The 19,984-nt window shown below is 37.4% G+C and overlaps 1 protein-coding gene across 1 annotated transcript; it reads right to left on the bottom strand.

Moving 5' to 3' along the window:
- Nucleotides 1-580: 580 nt before the first annotated feature.
- Nucleotides 581-1,543, bottom strand: LOC115980979. The gene has a single exon (XM_031103169.1). The coding sequence runs from the start codon at nucleotides 1,541-1,543 to the stop codon at nucleotides 581-583; it is 963 nt and encodes a 320-aa protein (XP_030959029.1).
- Nucleotides 1,544-19,984: the final 18,441 nt, after the last annotated feature.

A 19,984-nucleotide genomic window follows, 5' to 3' on the forward strand; every position in this document is an offset into this window, starting at 1 on the left:
CGGTAGTTCTAAGCCGACCTGAAAAAATCTTTCTCGGTCGAAGCCCACAAGAACTTTCTCCAAATCCTCACAACTCACTTCCTCGGTAGGTCCCTCACTACCCGAAGCCAGGGCCGGGGTCGTTAATTGCTATAAGCCGTTCTCGGCTGAGGTGGAGGGCTCAGTACTCGGTCTTCGCGAGATGGCTGACACCATGCATTGCCGGGCCATGGCTTGGTTCCCTATTACTTCTTTCACTCGACCCTCCGACGGATACTTCACCTTTTGGTGTAAGGTTGATGACACAGCCCCTAGGGCGTGAAGCCACGGTCTGGCTACGATGGTGGTGTAGGAGGAGTATGCGTCTACCACTATGAAGTCTACCTCCACTACGTCCGAGCCTGTTTGTATAGGCAGCCTAATCTTGCCTTTCGGAGTGATGGTTTTTCCCTCGAAACTCACTAAAGGGGAGTCATATACTGTCAGGTCCTCTGGTTTCAGCTTCAACCCCTTGTAAAGTCGAGATACATTACTTCCTTGGCGCTGCCCTGATCGACTAGCACCCTTTTCACGTCATATCCCCCAATCCTGAGCGTGACGACTAGGTAATCATTGTGGAGTTGGAGGGTCCCAGTTTGTCCTCATTCGAGAATCCGATTAGGGGCGTGGCCATCCCTCTAGCCCTCTTAGACTCCCGGTTGTCAGCTTCAGCGGGGAGCCGACCCACCGACATTACTCTGAAAGGATGGGAGCTGGTCCTTCCTGGTGCGGCGAGAATGACATTTATCATGCCAATGGGTGGTCTCAATGTGCTTTGCCTTGTTTCGATGTTCGACTGCTCCTGCCATCCAACAGGGTGATGCAACAGATGTCTCAACTTCCCCTCTCGGACTAGCTGGTCCAAGTGGTTTTTCAGATTCTTGCAATCATCGGTGGTGTGGCCCGGCTCTTGGTGATACTTGCAATACAGATTTTGGTTACGTTTCACGAGGTCGCCTGCCATCTTGCTTGGCCATTGAAAGAACGATTCGTTCTTCACTTTCTCTAGGATCTTATGTAATGGTTCTCGGAACACAGCATGGACTGCCTGTGCCCTTGTGGATCCAGATTGCTCCAAGTAATCCTTTCTCGGCCGGGTACTGTTGTTAAAGCGGTCCGACCTGAAGTCCCTTCTCTCCTGAGGGACAACCTTCGCTTTGCCCTTTTTCGTTTGTTGGTCTTCTTCGACTCTCTTGTACTTGTCGATTCTATCCATGAGTTGGCGCACGCTAGTGACCGGTTTCCCAATCAGGGACTTTCTTAAACCATGCTCTGTCGGCAGGCCCCTCTTGAATGTGCTAATGGCGACGTTATCGTAATTTCCCTCTATCTCATTATACATTTCCCAATATCTGTCTGAGTAGGCCTTTAGGGTCTCTCCTTCTCGCATGGACAAGGACAGGAGGGAATCTAAGGGCCAAGGGACTCTGCTGCTAGTTATGAAGCAAGAATCGAAAACCTGTGTCAACTGCTTAAAAGAGTTTATGGAGTTTGGCTTGAGGCCATCGAACCATCTCATCGCCATGGGTCCCAAGCTGGATGAAAACACTTTGCGCATCAACCCCTCGTCCCTGGAATGGATGGCCATCCTCTGGTTAAACTGGCTTACGTGCTCTACTGGGTCCGTCCGACCATTATATATAGCAAAAGCGGGTTGGTGGAACCGCCGAGGAAGCTCAGGCCCCTCTATCCTACGCGTGAAGGGCGACTGGGAGATACGGTCCAGGGCCTTACTCAGGGCGTCGTTTGCTAGGCCCTAGTAAGATGGGCTTTTGTGGCCGCGTTTACGAGGTTGTTCTTCCTCATAGGAAAAGGTTTCACTTGGCGGGGTTCTCGATCTCCGCCTGTACTCATTGTCCTCCTCATCGCTAGTGTCCGAACTTGGGGAAGGACGCTTTCACTGCGCTCGGCGTAATTTCTTCTTGAAGTTGTTGATTTCTTGCTGTAGATCCCTATGATCGTTTCACTTATGGGATGCGTGACCTTTCCCTTTTGAGCGACTTCTGCTCGTGTGGGAGGTGTTTACACTACCCTCTCGTTGCTTGTCTTGATTTCTCTCCCGTTCGAGGTTCAAGAAGTTGTCTTGCCGTTGGGAGTCTCCGTGTCCCGTTTGGCGCAGACCTGATCCTTCCATTTCTAACAGTTTCACTTGTCGAGGCACGAGTTCTTCCCACAGACGGCGCCAATTGTAGGGTCACAATTTGGGGTCCAGGCCTAACAGTTATGGGGTTCTGGCCCAAGGAGCCCTAGACAATGAATTTGTAGAGAGCGGGTTACAGAACTAGGCCCTAACAAAGTGCGTATTAGTTAACATTGGGCCATACAACACTTGAAAATAAGAAAGTCTCCTTCCTGTCCATTAGATATACGGTCCGAGGAGGCGTAGAGGATGTATCTCTATCTCTGATCAAAGGCTATGGTCTTCACCTTCTCCTTCTGTTCTAAGTTCCTCCTTTTTCTCGGTCCCTCTCTTCATGGGGACTCCCCTCTCTTATATAGCCCCTTGAAAGTCATCAGAACCTTACACTTGTTGATCATCTGGACCTTCACTTGAGTAGCCATCCCATCGGACATCTCCCCCATCTTTCCGTGAGTTGTAGTAGCCAAGGTAACACTGTTCGCAAGTCCTCTCCACATTAATGCGGCCAGAAAAGTAACTGTCATGCATTTAATGTGGCAGCTGTAGTCTCTCCATCGATATCCTACACTTTCTTCCCTTTTACGGGCTTGTGGGACTCATCCCTGCTACTAATACTCGTTGGAGCAAATCTTTATTGCTGGCAGAGTGCATGTTTGAGCCATATTTGGTACGTCTGAGGAGACATTCCTCCTCGGACCGCCCTTTCAACAATTTTGGGCCCATATGAATTAGGCCAGGAGCCCTTTTGGTGCCCACACCTTCTCCTCTGATGTGGTCGAATTCTATAAAGGGCCCAAGGCCCATTGTATGACCTGGGGACTTTACCCCTATAGTATTAATACAAAGTCATGAATGTAGACTACTACTTTGAAGATTACTACATCTTAATCCTTGAGTACCTGGTTTAATCCTTTAAGTTATTCATCATATATTTATGAAATCCAATTTCATAAATATATACGTTAGTAACTCCTTACTAAAGTGGTTAGATATAACACTTTGAATAACCGAACCTATTAAACTTATTTCAAGAGAATATTTTATATCTCCATTAAAAGATTATAAATTCCATCTTGAAAATATATGTTCCATCAATACTAAATGTGGCTGCCCAACATACTGAGATTTTGATTGTGACTTTAGATCTCACTCTTGATATATCAAAGCAACCTACACTTCATAATCTAATCCATTATTCTCTCAGAATTATAAGTTGATGTAAATAGAAGTCGTGAGATTTATTATTCATTTGACAGTCGTTAGGAGAATAATAAATCTCACAATGGTCTAGTTTAATATGTTTTAACTCTTAAAACATATCAACATACCAACTAAAAGTCTCCACTTCCATGATTAAGACAAATCATCTTAGTTGAGTCTTCGCAGATGAAATGCCCAATTTCATCACCAACTATGAACTAATATTTTGAGTCTACTTGTGATTTATATCTTCTGTGACTAATTCACATAAATCACATACTATGTATCTCATGGACTATATGATAATGTCCAAATATTCATGTTACCATTATTTTAGATAATAATAAAACAACTTTATTATACATAACATCATACATAACATCATACAATAGGATTTAAGGGCACTACTTCTAACAATCTCCCACTTGCCCTAAAAACTATTGTGCACTAATCTAACTCCCAATCCCTCCAAATGTGACTCAAAGGTCCTTTGGGGCAAGGCTTTGGTAAAGGGATCTGCTAGATTATTTGCACTATCTATCTTTGCTACTACAACATCTCCACAAGCAACAATGTCTCGAATGATGTGGTACTTTCTTTCAATGTGCTTTCCTTTCTTGTGATTCCTTGGATCTTTGGATTGTGCAACCGCTCCACTATTCAATGTGCTTTCCTTTCTTATAATTCCTTGGATCTTTGGATTGTGCAACCACTCCACTATTGTCGCAAAACAATATGATAGGAACTTACTCCATTCTCAAAATACCAAGATCATTAAGGAATTTCTTAAGTCAAACAGTTTCCTTTGCCACTTCATAAGCAGCAACATATTCAGCCTCCATGATGGAGTCAGCAATACAAGATTGCTTAACACTCCTCCAACTTATGGCTCCATCTCCCAAGGTGAATACACAACTTGAAGTGGACTTTCTAAAATCAAGACTTGATTGAAAATCTAAATTTGTATAACCAATGAGAATCAAATCCTAACATCGATAAACAAGCATATAATCTCTTGTTCTCCGTAGATACTTGAGAATATGCTTTACAACTTGCCAATGTTTTGGTCTTGGATTTGATTGATATTGGCTGACCATGCCAACTGAATAACATATATCTGGTCTAGTACAAAGCATGGCATACATGGGGCTTCCCACTGTAGAAGCATAAGGAACTTGTCTCATCATGTTTTCTTCCTCAAGAATCTTAGGCCTTTGGTCATCAGACAAAGGAACTCCATGTCTGAAAGGAATTTATCCTTTCTTGGAGTTTTGCATGCTAAACCGTTCTAACCTTATCTATATACCCAGCTTATGACAAGCTTAACATCTTATTCTTGAAATCTCACAAAAGCTTTATCCCTATAATAAAGTTAGCTTTACCCATGTCCTTCATATCAAATTAGCTTGACAACCAAACCTTTACTGATGACATTACCCCTACATTATTTTCAATGAGTAGAATATTATCAACATAAAGTACTAGGACATTACTACTTTATCTTGATGTCTTTTGTACACACATGGTTCATCAAGATTTTGTTCAAAACCAAATGACTTGATTGCTTGATCAAATCTGATGTTCCATGACCTAGATGCTTGCTTAAGTCCATAAATGGATCTTTTCAACTTGCATATCATATGCTCTTGGTTCTTTGCTATGAAACCTTCTAGTTGCATCATATAGATTTCTTCTTCAAGATTTCCATTAAGAAATGTAGCCTTGTCATCCATTTGCCAAATCTCATAATCATAATGAGTAGCAATAGATAAGAGAATTCTAATAGATTTAAGCATTACTACTGGTGAAAAATCAATACCTTCTTTTTGCATATACCCTTTTGCCACTAGCCTTACTTTAAAGGTTTCAACCTTTTTATCTATCCCTCTCTTCCTCTTGTAAACTCATTTGCAACCAACAAGTTTAATGCCATTAGGCACCTTTACAAGATCCCAAACTTGATAGGAATACATTGAATCTAATTCAGATTTCATAGCTTTGACCCAATGATGTGTATCTATATCATTCATTGCCTCTTCATAAGTGTAAGGATCAGTTTCGGCCTCTTCTGAGATAGCTTCATAAGTTTCTCCCAAGCCTAAAATTATTATAGGTGGCCTAACAATCCTCCCACCACGATGAGGCACCTGTGTGCTAGACATCTCATGAGTAGTATCTTATGGTGTATCAAATACTGCCACATCAGCCCTAGTTTCATCCATTGATTGTTCTACTACAGGTTCATCTAATTCAGCCAAGACAACTTTACTTTTAGGATTAAAATTATTCACATAATCATCTTCCAAAAATTTGGCATTGGTGCTAACAAACACTTTGTTATCCTTATGATTATAGAATAAATAACCCTTGGTTTCCTTTGAATACCCTAAAAACATGCATACTTCTGTTTTAGCTTCCAACTTATCAGACTTCCCTTTCAACACATGTGCTGGACATCCCTAAATGTGGAGATATTTCATACTAGGCTTGTGCCCACTCCACAATTCCTTAGGTGTGTTAGGAACATATTTTGAAGGAATTAAATTTAAAATATTCATTGCAGTTTTTAGTGCATATCCCAAAAAAAAAAAAAAATGGTAAAGTTGAATAACTCATCATGGACCTAACCATTTCTAAATGAGTCTTATTCCTTCTCTTTGCTACGCCATTTTGTTGGGGAGTTCTAGGTGTAGTCAATTGGGATACAATCCCATTTTGAATTAAGTAATCCTTGAAATACCCAAGAAGGTATTCGCCACCACGATCAGATCAAATGACCTTTATGTTTTTACCCAATTAATTCTCAACTTCTGCCCTAAACTCTTTGAACTTTTCAAAGGCTTCGGACTTCCGTCTCTTTAGGTACACATAACCATATCTTGAGTAATCATTGGTAAAAGTGATGAAGTACTCATAACCTCCTTTTACTTGGGTTGACATAGGACCACATACATCCGTATAAACTAATTCAAGCAACTCTTGGGCTCTTCTACCTTTTGCATTAAAAGGTCGTTTGGTCATTTTACCCTCTAAACAAGATTCACAAACTGGAAATTCATCAAAGTTCAATGGCTCTAAGAGACCAATTTTTTATCAGCCTTTGAATTCTATTTGAATTAATATGAGCCAAATGCAAGTGCCAAAGATATGCATCATTAGTAGAAGGAAAATTTCTCTTTAATGATTTTACATGAGAGTTATTATATAATTTAGAATTTTATAATTCATGCTTATTAGGAGTTAAAATATAAAGACCATCAACAATATTGCCAAAACAAATAAACACTTTACCCTTCTTTATTACAACATTGTCTTTCAAGATAACACAATATCCATGCTTACCTAAATAAGTTGCAAAAATTAAATTCCTACGAACATTAGGTACATACAAACAGTCTTCCAATATTAAAACCCTAAATTCAAAGCATAAATTAAACACTCCAACAGCTACAACTGGAATCTTGCTCCCATCAGTCAAAGTAAGAAACAATTCCCCTTCATTCAGCTTTCTGGTCTCTTGGAACCCCTGCAAAGAATTGCAGATGTGATTAGTACAACCTGAATCCACACACTAGGAATCCGTGGGATTTTATACTAAACATATTTCAAGGAGGAATGAACTTTTCATACCCTTATTATTGGCAGCTCTAAATTTTGGACAATTTCTCTTTCAATGACCTTTCTCACCACAATGGAAACACTTTCCTTTAGTTTTCTTTCCTTTGTTGGCAATTCCTAAGGCAATTTGTTGACCATCTTGCTTGGTGAAGTCCTTTTTCTTCTTCTTCTTCTTCTTACCCTTGCCTTTCGACTTAAGTTGAGAAGTAGAAGATTCAACCGTATTAGCATCAACACTGGATGTACCAAGAATGCCTTCTACCGCCACCAATTCATTCATTAATTCAGATAATGAATAAATCTTCTTGTTCATATTATAATTAAGTCTGAATTCCTTGAATGATTCTAGTAGTGACTGGAGTATCATATCCACTTGGGATTCTCCATCAATATCGGCACCTAAAGCTTCTAGTGTATTTAGATAGAGATCATCTTAAGACAATGCTCCCTCACTGAAGTGCCATCAGTCATTTTGGTTTTATAAATTTGCCTTCTAGTTACTTTCCTTGCAGAACGGCCTTGCTCACCAAACATCTCCTTCAGACTTAACATTATGTCCGAAGCTAGTTCCAAATCCTGCATTTGATGTTGTAGAACATTTGAGATAGATGCTAGGATATAGCACTTGGCCATCTCATTAGATTTCTGCCAACGATCATATTGTTTTTTTTTCTCAGGAGGACCATCTAATGATGGAAAACTAGGACATGGTTGAGTAAGTGCATATTTGTGCTCTTCAGCAATAAGAACAATGTCCAAATTTCATTTCCAGTCAACATAGTTGAATCCAATTAGTTTGTTTTGATTAAGAATAGTAACAAGTGGACTAAATGGTGCTATGATTAAATCTGAAAAATAACAAACATAAATATAATAAGTAAATTGGACATTATCAATTTAGCATATAAGCATATAATATGGAACATTAATAAAACCATAATATAATATATGCAACGACAACCCAATCCATATCTATAATTCCTTGGTAGCAAGTGTATTATAAATGCCATAATTGATTGAGAACAATTCTCATTATTAATGCTATCATGATAACTCTTATCAAACACTAACAATATGCCGTATTAACTTTTGCCTCTAAGTAATAATGACATAGCTCCTTTAGGAGGTTAACATTACACTTAGTTTAGTGTACACCATTATCTAGAATCATGTGTAGCCACATTTTATCTTGCTTAGTGTTTAAACTTGTAGTACCATTGAACAAAACACCCTCCTTTGGGATTGCGAGGCATATATGCCAAGATGAGGTGCTTGTCCACACTACTTTAAACGGGTAAGTTCAATCTTGTAGTACTATGAAATAAACACCCTCCTTTGGGATCGCGAGGCATATACGCCAAGACAAGGTGCTTACCCACACTACTATGAACAATAATGGAGGCCGTGAGATACAACCCTTGTATCTCTCTCCCGCTAGATGTTTTAAATTAAAGGTTTTTAATTAGAAATCATGCATAATCTCATTACACATAGCCTTGCACTTTATATGTGAAAACAGTTAGAAAAAATTCTAAATTTCACAGTTTTCGATCGATCGAATGTAAGTCTTGATCAGTCGAAAAAAATTAGAAAATTTATACTTGACAATCTGCCTAGCTCAATTGGTAGTCGATCGCTGCTCGATAGATCGAAAAAGAAAATTCGATCGATCGGCTAGCAATCAAATATCAATCGAATCAAACAGATTGGTCACTATTTCACTTGATCGATCGAAAGAAATTTTCGATTGATCGAATCTCGTGAAACTTGAATTTTCCAGAATTTTTCTAAAGCAGTTTTTAACGGTTTTTCATGAACAAACAACCATCATAGGAACATAATAAATAGAGATTGATATCAAAACTAAATTCCATTGATGCTATAGCCTTAAATTTCAATTTAACATACTTAAATTCAAATTTAAACATCATAACATCAATAGCAATTTTTATCAAACAATAATTTCAATGACCAAGCAGAAAATTAATTGCTAAATCTTCTAACATCTTGAAATTATTATCTCTAATTCCAAAACTCATAACATGTTATACAGATTTGAAAATGAAGATCGTTCTGATACCAATTGTAGGAAAAATGCATGTTTGTATTGCATACAAAAACATGCGCAATGGAAAATTAATGGATCTACTTCATTCGCAATTGATAACATATACTATGTAAATTTTAGAATATAAGAACAAAAGAGTGTATCTTGGTGCGGTGAAATTCAAAACCAAAGATTAGAAGTACATGAGAACACTTTTAATCTTCACTCCAATTCCACTTATGCTCAAGAAGTGTGGTCTCTTAATCAATTTCTATGAATGTGTTCAAGGGAGAATAAGAGAGTGTAGGCACTCTCATACAAACCATTTCATACTTATTTAAAATTATGTATGTTTCTCTCCTTAAAACTAATTATCTAATCAGGCTAGCCTCTTAAGCCATTCCAATTGGGCTTTAGTATGTGGCTTGGAGTGAGACCAAAAGGGAACAAAAAAGACACTAACTCCAATGGGCCTTGGGCTTTTCTGTCAACTCTTGACAAGTCCAAAGTTACCATTAATTATATTTAACACCACTATATAAATATAAATGCACTCTAGACCTTATTAATAAATTATATCTCAAAATTTTATTGTACATGCAACCCCTTCATAAAATATTCGTAGTAATACAAAGTCATGAATGTAGACTGCCACTTTGAAGATAACTACATTTTAATCCATGAGTACCTAGTTTAATCCTTTAAGTTATTCATCATATATTTATGAAATCCAATTTCATAAATATATACTTTAGTAATTCCTTACTAAAGTGGTTAGGCCTAACGCTCTAAATAATCAAACCCATTAAATTTATCTCAAGGGAATTTTTTATATCTCCGTTAAGAGATTATGAATTCAATCTTGAAAATATATTTTTTATTAACACTAAATGTGGCTGTCCAACATACTGAGATTTTGATCATGATTTTAGATCTCACTCCTGATATATCAAAGTAACCTACATTTCATGATCAGGTCCATTATTCTCACAAGATTAAGAGTTGATGTAAATAAAAGTCATGAAATTTATTATTCATTTTACAGTCATTAGAAGAATAATAAATCTTACAGCGATTATGTCTTAACTCTTAAAACATATCAACATACCAACTAGAAGTCTCTACTTCCATGATCAAGACAAATCATCTTAATTGATATGTTAAAGTCTTCGCAGATGAAATGCTCAATTTCATCACTGACTATGAACTAATATTCTAAGTTTACAAAAATCTTGTGATTTATATCTTCTGTGACTAAATCAAATAAATCACATACTATACATCTCATGGGCTATATGATAATGTCCAAATATTCATGTTACCATTATTTCAAATAATAATAAAACAACTTTATTAATTACAACTTTAAGTCATACATAGCATCATATGTTAGGATTTAAGGGCACTAATCCTAAAAGTTTATCATGAAAATAATTTTGAAATTCGTCCAAATACAGTTTTAGGGTTGGAAAACACTTCAAAAAGGTGCTAATCAAGTAACAGATTTCAGATTCACGTTCCAAGGCACTTGTGGCCTAGTAGAACTTAAAATTAGGACTAGACTATTTCTGGTAAAGTTGTAGAAAATTGAATTTCCCTTCAGTTGTAAAAATTTCAGCTTAATTAGAATTTTGAGTAAAGAGATATGATTAAAATACTGAAACTGGTTCTGATCTGAAAAATCAGCTTACACTTATCCAAATCTCAATATTTTTAGGATTTTCCCCCATATGTTTTTTGCTTATTTTTTAAGCTAATTAATTTTTAAGCAAACCTAGCTTATTTCTAAGAAACTAACACCTCTATAAATAGTAGGGGTGACAAATGGATGGGTTTGGGTTGGGTATATAAAACCCATTTACCCATTAAAATCCATTTAAGTAATTACTTCTAACCCAAATTCAACCCAACCCAATTATTATGGGTAAACCCCAACTCACCCAATTTGTTTGATTTTCGAGAAACTTTCATTTCATACATTTTCACTCTCTAACTTTCTCGAGAAAATTCCAACCTCTTTGATCAATTTCTTGGCCTCCTCAGGATCACAACTTTCTAATTCAATCTCATACAAAGTCCCAAACTCGAAATCAGGGAGCGTAAAAACCATTTTTTTTATTCCCAATGTCTCTTTTATCTCTCAAATCTCTTCCATCTTCCCTTTCCTCTCCCTTTCTCTTTGATCTGGGTCTCTCTCGCTACTTAGACACTCTCTTTCCTCTTTCTGATTCTCGCTCTCTCTTTGATCTTGGTTTCGCTCTGCCAAATGCTGAGACAGTGGCGTAACAAGGCATGGCTGTGTTCTGCATGGGCACCAATTGCAGGAATTCGTGGGTTTTGGTGGTCTAGTTTCAGTGGGTTTCTGGACTTCTAGTCCAAGGTGAAGAGGTGTTCTAGTTTCAGTGGGTTTCTTCTTTCATTGCAAGTGGAAAACCTTAAGATTTTGGGTTTGGGTCTGAGCAAAAATCAAAAGAAATGAAGTTTAGGTTAGAGGAAAACCTTGAGATTTTAGGTTTGGGTCTGAGCAAAAATCAAAAGAAATGAAGATGGCTGGAGCAAGAGCTACCGAAAGAGGATGGCCAGAGCATGGGTTTGTGGAGGTATGGTGAGTGTGTGACAACACAGAGAGGGTTAGTGTTGGAGAATCGGAGACGAAGGTGGCTTAGCGTGATGAGAGCTCGCCAGAAGAGCCGACGAAGAAGTGGTTCTCTTGGTGGTGGTCTCTGTGCTATGTTTGTTGTGCCTCATTATTCTCTGTGAGAGCTAGAGAGGGAAAGAGAGAGAGCAAGAGAGAGGAGGGAGAGAAGTTTTTGGAGGCCAAGAAAATAAAGGAAAATGAAAACACTAAAACGGCCGAGGGGTTTTTTTTTTTTTATTTATTATTATTATAAATTTTTATGGGAAGGGCTAGTTGAATTGGGTATATTGTTTTTGGGTTAAATGGATCTCAATGGGTTTTTAGTTAAAACCCAATAATTACTGGGTCTAATTGAGTTGATATCCATTTAACCAAACTAATAATTGGGTGGGTTTGGGTTCAATTAGAGTGGGTGGGTTTGGGTAGGCAAATGAGTTTGGGCTTACTTTGCCACCCCTAATAAATAGGGGGTGCCTCCCAACATTCAGGAGCTCTCTTGACATTCTTTTATGCTTAAGGAGAGTCACCTTTTCACACTCTCAAATTCTTCACTCTCATTTTATGGTATTCTCTCTTAAATTAGGGTTTTAAGGTTTCAAAAATAATTGAATAAATTTCTTTGAATCCTAAAATATCCTCTCAAGAACAAGAAGTGCTCCATGCAAGAGGTTGTTTTTGATACCCTTTTCTTTTCTTTAAGCTTCTTTTATGGTGATGACGTATGTTTGTTATTTTTTAGTTTAGTTATTTCAAGTACTCATATCATGAATTGTTGATTTATTGTGTCAAAACATGTTCTTAATTCTTCTAGTATTGTTGTGGTCCTTTTCTTATTTTCAAAAATCTGCACATTGTCAATTATTTTTCTTCAAAATAAAACAGATCTTCATTTTCATTAGATGTAGATCTGAATTTTTCTTCAAAATAAAAAAGATCTGCATCTTCATTGTAGATCTAAATTTTTATTTAAACAAAAAAAGGGATCTACATCTTCATTAGATGAAGATCTGAATTTTTCTCACATAAAAAACTGGTTTGCATTTTCATTAGATGCAAATCTGATTTTTTTTTTTTTTTCTTTAAAAAAACTGGTTTGTATCTTCTTTAGATACAAATCTGATTTTTTTAACATATGCGGATTTTGAAATAAAGAAAAAGATCATGCATGATTGTGTTTGTTTTGTTTAGTCCATGTAGCATAAATTTATTTCATGAATGAAACCATCTTCTCAAAAAATCTTTTTACTTTTTTCCAAGTTCTGAAAAACAAATTTGATTTAAAAAAAAAAAACTAAAAGACTTTTTTTTCATTAAATAAACATAGATCTGAATTTTCTCTCCAAAAACCACTTTTTTACATAACAAAAACAAATCTGGTTTTTTTTTTTATAAACCAAACTCAATTTTTTTAATCATTAAAAGATATCTGAATTTTTAACAAAGAAGAGGATACATTCATAAATAAATTTGTGTGATTTAGTTTAATTTACTTGTGCAACATATCATTCATAGCATGCATAAGGGTACATTGTTACAAAAGTCTAGAAGACCAGACTCTGTCTGAGCGAAATGGGTGCCTGACACCTTCTCATTCTGTAACCTAACCTCCAAATTTAGGTCTTTGGATAAGTAGATCTAAGCCTTGTCTTTATTTTTATTTTGGGTAGATTGTAACTAGGACAAAAGGCAATGTAATTATTTGGTAGTTTGTAACTAGAACCCAAAGCCATGTAATTTTCAATTTTTCAAATATGTATTTTTTTTATTCAATTAATGAAAGGAAACAATTCAGTCGTGTATTTATATTTATTTTTTCTTATTTTTTGTATAAAAAATAAATGGCGACTCCACACCACTTATCCAAAAAGAGAGGTGCCCTAAAAAGTACACAAAAATCTCTCTCTTTTTTAAGAGGCCTAATTTTCCCGGTCTTTCACAGTGGCAACTCTGCTGGGGATGTTGAGGGTTAAGCTTCATATGAGACTTAAGTGACCAAATATGTACCCTCGTTTTTGCATGGTCTTGCATGATGTTGTTGATTGTTTGTTTATTTATGTTTATTGAGAGGTTGTATATTGTATGATATTTTGTTGTTTGTATTGTTTGTTAGAAGCTTTCCCTAACTGTCATAGAGTGTGCCATCCAAACAATATGTATGCACCCCTTTTAACAACTTGTGGTGGTGGTAACCATGGATCATTGGTCTTCATTAGATTTGGGTACCTAGTGGCGAACTCACTAACCCATAGCCTAAAGTCATTGGATCATTTCTTGTTGATTGTAAAGGACAGACCATGCCATTTGGACCAACGCAATGTTCATTACATTACAAGTTGGGAGGTGTAACGTCCTAGCTATGGGAAACAATGAAACAACAAACCCACCCTACAACATAATGACTTAGAACCTACCCTTAGGTCAATCTCGGTTAAAATTGCATTGCATGTTGTGTGTTTGTTTGGTTGATTGATTGATGTGGATGGGGTCTTAGCTTTGATTAACCTGACCAAGCCTTTCATTAGGGGAGAATTTGGTCAAGATCTGAAGAAGGCTACAAAGAGAACCTAAGCCCGACACTCAAGCCAGTAGCTCCAATTCCAAGCCCGTCACTCCCATTACGATATTGAAGCCTTAAACATAGAGGACACTCCTCTGCTACAACACCACAACCTTATCTTTGATCCACAAGACACTTCGAACCCCAATGAAATAACCCAACACCCATAAATGGGGGAGACACTTCAAACTTCATGTAAATAACCAAGCACCTACAAATGGGGGGAGACACTTCGAACCCTAATCAAATGGCCCAACATCCACAAATTGAGGGAGACACTTTGAACCCCAAGACACCAATCTAAATGACCCAACAAAAATTTCCCACATCAAAAGGGGGGGAGGGGGGGAGACACTTCAAACCCCCACATTTTGTGATTGACAAGCCCACAAATATGGAGATTAATGATGAAGCCACAGATTACGTGGATGAAGATCCCATAGTGCTCACGCTGAGGGAAGAAAGGACTTACTGGGAGCCACCTGCCATTGTTGAAGCCACTACTGAGTTGAAGAATTGGGCATGGGAGGAGCCACCCACCCCATGGAGGACTTCGTGAAGAAGATCAAGACTGTCGAGCTAATCATTCCTGCGTAGAACATTATTTCTGTCCCTATTGAGTCTATTTCTGCTAGTATTACTATTCCTGTTAAGTTTGTTTGTGATAGTTTTCTAGTTGAGTATGATTTAGTTAAGTCGTTGAGTCTATTGGGAACTCTTTCCTTTTAATATGATTTCTGATTCTGCTTATTTGTTGGCTTTGAATGTTTTTATTTCTGAAATTGGTAAATAAACTCTTAATAATAAGGAATTAAAACATGGACACCTAGAACCCATAAAATAAGAAACTTAATCCATTAACCTGGGAACTGATGATGAACCTAAAATAATACAAGTGGGCAATACCTTAACCATTTCAGAGAAAGATGCATTAGTGGCACTCCTAACAGAATTCAAAGAGGTTTTGGCCTGGTTATATGAAGACATGCCTGGGATTGATACATATATAGTGCAGCATTGCATTCCAACAGATCTAACCCTGAAGCCGGTTAAGCAGAAGTTGAGAAGAATGAAACTAGAATGGATTCTCAAGATCAAGGAAGAAGTTGAGAAACAGTACAATGTAGGATTCCTGAGGGTGGTCAACTATCTAGAATGGTTAGCTAATGTGGTTTCGATGCCAAAGAGGCATGGGAAGGTCAGAATGTGTGTAAATTTTCGAGATCTAAATAAGGCCAATCCAAAAGATGACTTTCCTTTGCCTCACATTGACGTTCTAGTTGACAATACAGTAGGTCATGCTTTGCTATTGTTTATGGATGGATTTTCAAGATATAATTAGATTAAGATGGCTCTAGAAGATATGGAGAAAACCTCATTTATTACTCCATGGGGGACATATTGTTACAAGGTCATGCCATTTGGCCTTAAAAATGCTGGTGCTACTTACCAACGTGCAACTACCACTTTGTTGCATGACTTGATCCACAAAGAAGTAGAGGTTTATATTGATGATATGATAGTCAAGTCCAAGACCGTGAAGGACATATGCTAGCTTTATGGAAGATTTTTGAAAGAATCCAATTGTACAAGTTGCGGTTGAATCCAAAGAAGTGCACTTTTGGTGTAACATCCGAAAAGCTATTGGGGTTTATTGTAAGCTAGAGGGAAATAGAAGCTGATCCTGACAAAATCAAGGAAATTATAGAGATGAAGTCTCCAAGAGCTGAAAAGGAGATCCGAGGATTTCTGGGGAGGATACAGTACATCAGCAGGTTCATAGCTCAACTCACCATAACATGTGAACCAATCTTTCGACTACTTAAGAAGAAAGTTCCCACAGTATGGAATGAACAATGCCAAGAAGCCTTTGAAAAGATCAAGAATTATCTGATAAAACCACCAATACTTGTCCCATTAGTACCTGAAAAGCCATTGTTGGTTTATCTCACCATTACAGATACAACAATAGGGGCTCTACTTGCTCAATACTTACAGGAGACTAGAAAGGAGAATGCAATGTACTACATCAGCAAGAAGATGTTGTCTTATGAAGAGAAGTATTGCCACTTGAGAAGACATGTGTAGCACTTGTATGGACAACTCGCAAACTCAGACATTATATGCTTGCCTACAAGGTTTTGTTGATTGCAAGAATGGACCCTTTGAAGTACTTAATGGAAAAACCTGTGCAAGATAGGAAGACAGTTAAATGGGTATTGCTTTTGTCGGAATTTGATATTAAATATGTGACTTAGAAATCTATGAAGGGGAGAGCAATTGTCGATCCGCCCATTGTTCACCAAAAGAAGCTTAAAAGATCCAATGAGACTTTTTGGATGAAGACATCATGGGTTTGAGGTAGAATCATGGAACATGTACTTTGATGGTGCCACAAATCAAAATGGAAGTGGAATTGGAGTTCTCTTAGTTTCTCCAAAAGGGACACACATTCCATTTTTTGGCAGACTCAACTTTCTTGCCACTAATAATGCCACCGAATATGAAGCTTGCATCATGGGGTTACGAGCAGCCCTAGGCCTAGGGGTGAAAGAGTTGGAGGTGTGTGGTGACTTAGCTTTGATAATCTCCCAGATTCAGAATAAACGGAAGATCAAAAAAGAAATTTGATGCCTTATCATGAATGTCTTCAGAAGTGGGCATCAAAATTCAGAAAGATTTAATATCAATATGTGCCAAGGATACATAATCAAATTACCAATGCTTTAGCAACCATGACATCCATGATGGATGGGCCAAAAGAAGATGAAGCTAGACTGATAGTGTTGGAACAAAAAGAAGAACCAGCCTATTGCATGACAATTGAAAAGGATGAGGGAAAGAATGGGGAAGGTGAATAGTATTCAGACATCCTACAATACCTTAAGGATGGGACCTATCCTAAGTTTGCAGACAAGAATGACCAATTAACCATCCAGAGGTTGTCTACAAATTACATTATTTGTGGTGAAATGCTTTACAAAAGATCATATGATGGAATTCATCTCCTTTGTGTAACCGCCAAGGAAGCACAATAAATAATTGAAGAGATTCATGAGTCAAGTTATGGGCCACATATAAATGCACACATGCTATCAAGGAAGATAATGAGACAAGGCTATTATTGGACTACTATGGAAGCCGACTATGAGGCTCATGTTCGAAAATGCCATCAATGCTGATAGGCCAAGAATGTATTAACCCTTTGTGATGAATTAACCAATTAATTATCCAAGTTAATTAATTAATTCAATTTGCATGCAATAAGCATGGTAGCACAAACAAATCATCAACTAAGTTAAAATCCAACAAAAAATAATTGACACGGTGATTTATTTACAAATAGGAAAAACCAACATGGTAAAAATCTCACTGGGTGATTTTAAGGTCACCACTCCCGAGAATTCACTATTATCACAACAAGTGGTTACAAGTAAAGGAATCCCAGTACCTTATACCAACGTAGAGTTAAACCTTTACTCCAACACCTAATTGGATTTTTTCTGTAGTAACAATCTCTCCTTTCAATGCATGACTCTCAGTACGTGACTAACCAATTCGATGCGCAGATCCCAGTACGCGGCTTACTCACCAACTTGAGAAAGATGTTGGCTGCAAATTTCTTCAGTGCATCAACACTATGAAAATCACGAAGCTCTTTGGTTACAAAACCTTACGGTGTACAAACACAACTGTGACGGCCCTTAAAACAATCCTTATATATGTTTAGGGTTATGAGAAAAGAAAGCCCAAACATCTATACACAGATTGAATGAAAATCAAAACTGAAAAATTGATTTTCATAAACCTCAATAGATACCCTATCTATTGAGCAGCTGTCGAGCATCGAGCTGAAACAGCTTTTTAAACCTTGATAGATACTAGCTATCGAGATTTAAAATCCAGCACTTCTTCACTTAATTCTTGGACAGACTTGCATGGTTTTAACACTTAAACTTGAAACCTGGTTCCTTGAAGTATTAAACACATCCTAGATCTACCCAATTACAAGTAAAGTGCATTTTGTCAAAGGATTAGCCAATTCTATATTGACATATGTTCCTAACATGATTCACATATGTCCTAACAAATGCCAAGTCCATAAAGATCTGAAACACATGCCTCCTATGCCATTACATACCATGACATCACCTTGGCCATTCTCTACATGGGGGATAGACAGTATTGGGAAAATTCACCCAACAACATCTAATGGCCATGAATTCATACTTGTAGCCATTGATTACTTCACTAAATGGGTAGAAGCCGCCTCATACAAGGTTCTAAATTCAAAGAAATTTGCTCATTTCATTCAGAACAATATCATCTGCAGATATGGAGTACCACATCAAATTATCTTAGATAATGGGCAGCATTTCAAGGGAGAAATAAAGAAGTTGCTACGATAGTTCAATATTCAACACCACAAATCTTCACCCTACCATCCTCAGACCAATGGAGTAGTTGAGGCTACTAATAAAAATATAAGGTGAATTTTGAAGAAGAGCACAAAGAATTACAAGGATTGGCACCTACAATTGCCCTATGAACTCTGGGGGTATAGAACATCAATTCGATCTTCCATAGGAGCCACTACTTATTCATTGGTGTATGGGATGGAAGCAACCCTTCTTATTGAAATGGGTGTTCGTTCACTAAGGATAGTATTGGAAAGTGAAATCCCTGAAGTAGATTGGCTACAAAGCAAACATGACCAGCTATGCATGTTGGATGAGAAGAGACTCAATGCATTGTATCATATTCATGGTTTACCACATCTGAGGCAGTAGTCAGATAGCACAACGTCTGAAGTGAATATAAATTATGCTATTTCCCTTCCTAGGCTTGAGGAAAAAAAAAAAAAAAAAAAAAAAATAACAACCCAACCCTACAAGCCTACACTTTAAACAGAACCCTTAACTTGCAAATCCTAAATAATTCCTAAACATTAGAGTTTTTACATCAACTTTAAAATAAACATGTTCAAAGCCAAAGAATAAGAAGGTCACTTTGTCCTCAATCTTTTCTCTTTTTGTTGATCACTGATTTCTTCTGCGTTAGGAACTTCATCATTCTTGTCCCTTCTTTTGAATTCATAGTTTTCTTCATCATGTCTTTTCCTGTTGTCACTGAGAAACTGCTTTCTCATAACAACCATCTCAGCATCCTTGTCAGTCATTTTGTCCACCAACTAGTTAGAATATTCTGTAGTCATCTTGTGAAAGTGAACCTTGACAAAAGATTGGTCCACTCGGTCAGCCATCTCCAAACCTAACATCATGTTCTTTATAGAAGTAGGATTTGTGTCCACAGGAGTGAAAGGTCTTCTTCTTTTTCCACCAAGCATTCCTTGCTCATACTAAAACTGCCTTAAGAGTCTATCTGCCTTATATAAGGTTGCCCTCTGCAATCCAACAAAGAAGATGTGATTTGATCTTGGAGACCGCAGTAGAGGGGGTGGGCACTTCCACCAGTAACAGTTCCATTGGATTGAGGTACTGGATTTCTTGTTCAAGAACTTCACCTAGTCAATCTCAGTTTGGCACTCAGTTTTAATTATAGTCCTGCTAAGAAAACTGCTAGGCCTATAATTACCAGTTGTAGGCTTGGCAATTATATCCAGTCACTCCATTAGCCATATCTACAAAGTCAAGGGACTCCCAAGGAAGTTTTGAAATTCTCCACCATGAAATACAGAGTCCAGTCCTAGAAGAGTTTCTGCCAAGATCAAAGAAACAGGATTATCACCATCCTTAATTTGACTCA

Source organism: Quercus lobata, chromosome 3, assembly GCF_001633185.2.
Source record: "Quercus lobata isolate SW786 chromosome 3, ValleyOak3.0 Primary Assembly, whole genome shotgun sequence".
In the NCBI taxonomy this organism is placed as follows: Eukaryota; Viridiplantae; Streptophyta; class Magnoliopsida; order Fagales; family Fagaceae; genus Quercus; species Quercus lobata.